The 3,246-nt window shown below is 40.6% G+C and overlaps 1 protein-coding gene across 3 annotated transcripts in view; it reads right to left on the reverse strand.

The window, feature by feature from the left end:
• Positions 1–2,254: 2,254 nt before the first annotated feature.
• Swt1 (SWT1, RNA endoribonuclease homolog) overlaps positions 2,255–3,246 on the reverse strand; it is an 85,165-nt gene continuing 84,173 nt past the window's right edge. For all 3 annotated transcript variants that reach the window (XM_026787627.1, XM_013352480.2, XM_026787626.1), the window contains one exon: positions 2,255–3,109. In XM_026787627.1, the coding sequence (XP_026643428.1) occupies positions 3,074–3,109 (36 nt within the window). In that variant the 3' untranslated portion in view covers positions 2,255–3,073. The remainder of the gene's footprint in view (positions 3,110–3,246) is intronic.

Below are 3,246 nucleotides of genomic sequence, written 5' to 3' on the forward strand. Positions count from 1 at the left end.
TTCCAGGACAGGCTCCAAAGCCACAGAGAAACCCTGTCTCGAAAAACAAAAAACAAAACAAAAAAAAAACAAAAAAAACAAAATTAACTGAGAAGGATCTGAGTGGTAACATAGATTAACAAGAAGGGGAACAAAGCATAAAGTGGTGAGTCATGAAAATCAGAAGGAATGTATCTAGTCTTTTTGAAAGTCAAATCCATCCTTACCAAAGTTCAGTGCGGGTGGGCTATAAAGGAACAGCTGCCACCAACTAAGTTTTATCAGAAGTTAAAATGATACAGTGACAAGTATTTGCACAGTGGCCAGTAAAATACGTAATTTACAGTGGTACATACCTGTAGTCCCAGCATCGGAGGCAGCCTATTAACACACATAATGAGTTCCAGGCCAGCCAGGGCTACACAGACTTTATCAAACAAAAACCAGCTTTTGGCCAGTACTTGAAATTGTTAGGGGCTTCACACAGGGCAGACAAATATTGTGCCTGTAACCCTAAACTCATTGCTAATCTTACTGATGCTACAAATGTATTAAAATATCCAAGTTGTGGGCTGGAGTGATGGCTCAGAGGTTAAGAACACTGGCTGTTCTTCCAGAGGTCCTGAGTTCCAATTCCCAGCAACCACATGATGGCTCATAACCATCTGTAATGAGGTTATGGTGTCCTCTTTTGGCATAGAGGAGTACATGCAGGAGGAACATTGTATACATAATAAATAAATTTAAAAAAAATGAAAAAAATATCCAAGTTGTTAGAACATGCAGAAAGTAGAATTCCTAAGGTGCAGGAGGAACTACAAGATCATGTAGGCACTTTGAAAAGTGCAGTTCAGTAATATCTGGGACATAGTAATTACATTTGTAGTTATTTATAAAAAGATTAGATTCGTTCACACCCAAACCTGTATGGGATTAGAGCTCCCAGAACTGAAAGCCACAGTAGCCTACCAATTGATTAATGGCGTGAATGGGATAAAAAGAATGATGGTACTGATAGATTGTAAGCGTTGAGCAATAAAAATCTGCCCATGCTTTGACAACACATACTAAAAGCCATACAGAGATTAGCCAAGGCCCTATACAATGATGTCATGCAAATTTGAGATGAGTCTTCTCCAGCTCATTTTCCAGGGGCATTTAAATCTTTAGGGGGACACTGAAAGAAGGATGAAAACCTTGGATTGTCTTTTCAACCATGAATCATCATGACAGTCTTCCTTTACTCTGTATTCAGAAAATCTATACAATACGAAGTGCCACTCACAGCACTTGCAACCCAGAGACTAGACAAGCCAGCCTGCCTGTAGCTTCATTGCTCTTAGGATCTTTTGCTAATCAACCCACTAGAGTGACTAACCCTCCATGTAAAAGGGAACTACACTATCCTATGTTTAATTCAGTATGACCAGTTGTATCAGTCTACTTAGACTTGAAAGCTCTATGGTATGCACTGGTAACAAGCTACTTAATAAACTGAAATCATTGCATCTCAATCAGATCCTGGAATGTGCCCCATAAAGACATTCTTCTGGAGTCAAAGCACCTCAAATTTTGCCTGAGGGATTTAGCACTATGTACTGCATTAAAGGGTGTGATACCTGCAAGCAGACAGGAGAATCCCTGGGGCTTGCTGGACTAGTCAAGCTGAGTCAGCGAGATGAAGGTTCACTAAGGGAACATTTTTCAGGAAGTGACTTGATCACTCTCCACCTTTCGAGATAGTGTCTGGCCAGTGAGCTCTGGGAGTCTTAACTGTCTCTGCCTCTATAGCATGAGGATTATAGGCAGATGCTGCTTTGCCTGGCTCTTTATATGGAAGTTGGGAATCTAAATTCAGATCCTTATGCTTCACAGCAAGCAATATGGTAGTGCATGCCTGTAATGCTAGCCTTAATGAGCCCAAAGCAGGAAAAGTGCCATAAACTCTAGGTCAAACTGACCTAGCAGGCCAGCCAGAGGTGTAGTCTATCAGTCTTAAAAACCAAGGAAGACCTGGCATGCTGACTCTCCTAGCCATTGAGAGGTTCACGGTCCTGCTACAACAGTCAACTGTCCACAAACCAACACATGGGATTTTTTCACCCTGCAAACAAAAAACAGGATCTGCTCAGTAGATCCTGCACCACTACTACATATCCAGAATCAATTCTTTTTACTGGAAAGACTCACTTTTAAAATCATATCTTATACTCATTTCAGAAAGTATTTGGAAGTAAACTGAAAAGCAAAATATTACTAAAATAAGTTATTTATTGTTATTTAAAATAAACATTTATTATAGAATATCAAATTTGACTTAATCTAATATATTAACAAAAACATAATACACTTCAGTAAACAAGGATTTCCAACTTAATGTATAACTAAGTTAATTAAACACTTGAGTTTTAGGTAGGGGCAAAGAGCAATCACTGCCATCTAATTGCCCAAATCTATACTGCTTCATATTTAAGGGGCAACCTCAGAGGAGGTTCTTCCCCATTGGAAATGCACAGAAAAATGACACAGCCCCCAAAGCAGCTACAGAGGAGAAGGTGCTAGATCAAAATTCTACTTCACATCCCTGAAGGTGGTGGTGGGTTTTCCCACCAGTTTTATAGAAATGGCAGTTTGTTCATGAAAACAGCCCATTCATGGAATGTTGTAGCATGGTCATGTCTTCAATCTTAGGGCTTGGCAGTGTCTGGTCACATGCCCACATTCAGAGGAGAGATGCTAAGGCTGGGCTGCCATCATGTCACAGTGATTCCCTGCCTCAGGAACACTAAGAAGGCTCTCTTCTCTTTAGAGGTAGGAAGTATTGTCAACTCCAGAAGAGCTGGGTCTACAGTTTACCCTACATTGGATTCAATGAGATGGTCAATAAAACTTTTTTCTGCGAAAGATTTTTTGTAATTATCCTACATTTGGTTCAACAAAGCAACCAATTTGAAAGTTACTCGGTTACTCATGATGATAGATGTCATTCCTCCCAAGAACTTAAGTCCTGTTGTTGAACATGTCTTCATACCATCCTCTGTTTTTGGCTTCCATACAGACAGATGCATGACACTGCTGCATGGTATATTCCATCTCAATCAGTTGGCGGCATCCAATCGTTAATTTTTCCCTAGGGGGAAAAAAGAAATAGTAAATAGCCAGAGGATAGTCAAAAATCCCAGGACTAGCCGGGCGGTGGTGGCGCACGCCTTTAATCCCAGCACTTGGGAGGCAGAGGCAGGCGGATCTCTGTGAGTTCGAGACCAG

This window comes from Microtus ochrogaster, assembly GCF_000317375.1.
Source record: "Microtus ochrogaster isolate Prairie Vole_2 chromosome 6 unlocalized genomic scaffold, MicOch1.0 chr6_random_2, whole genome shotgun sequence".
NCBI lineage: Eukaryota > Metazoa > Chordata > Mammalia > Rodentia > Cricetidae > Microtus > Microtus ochrogaster.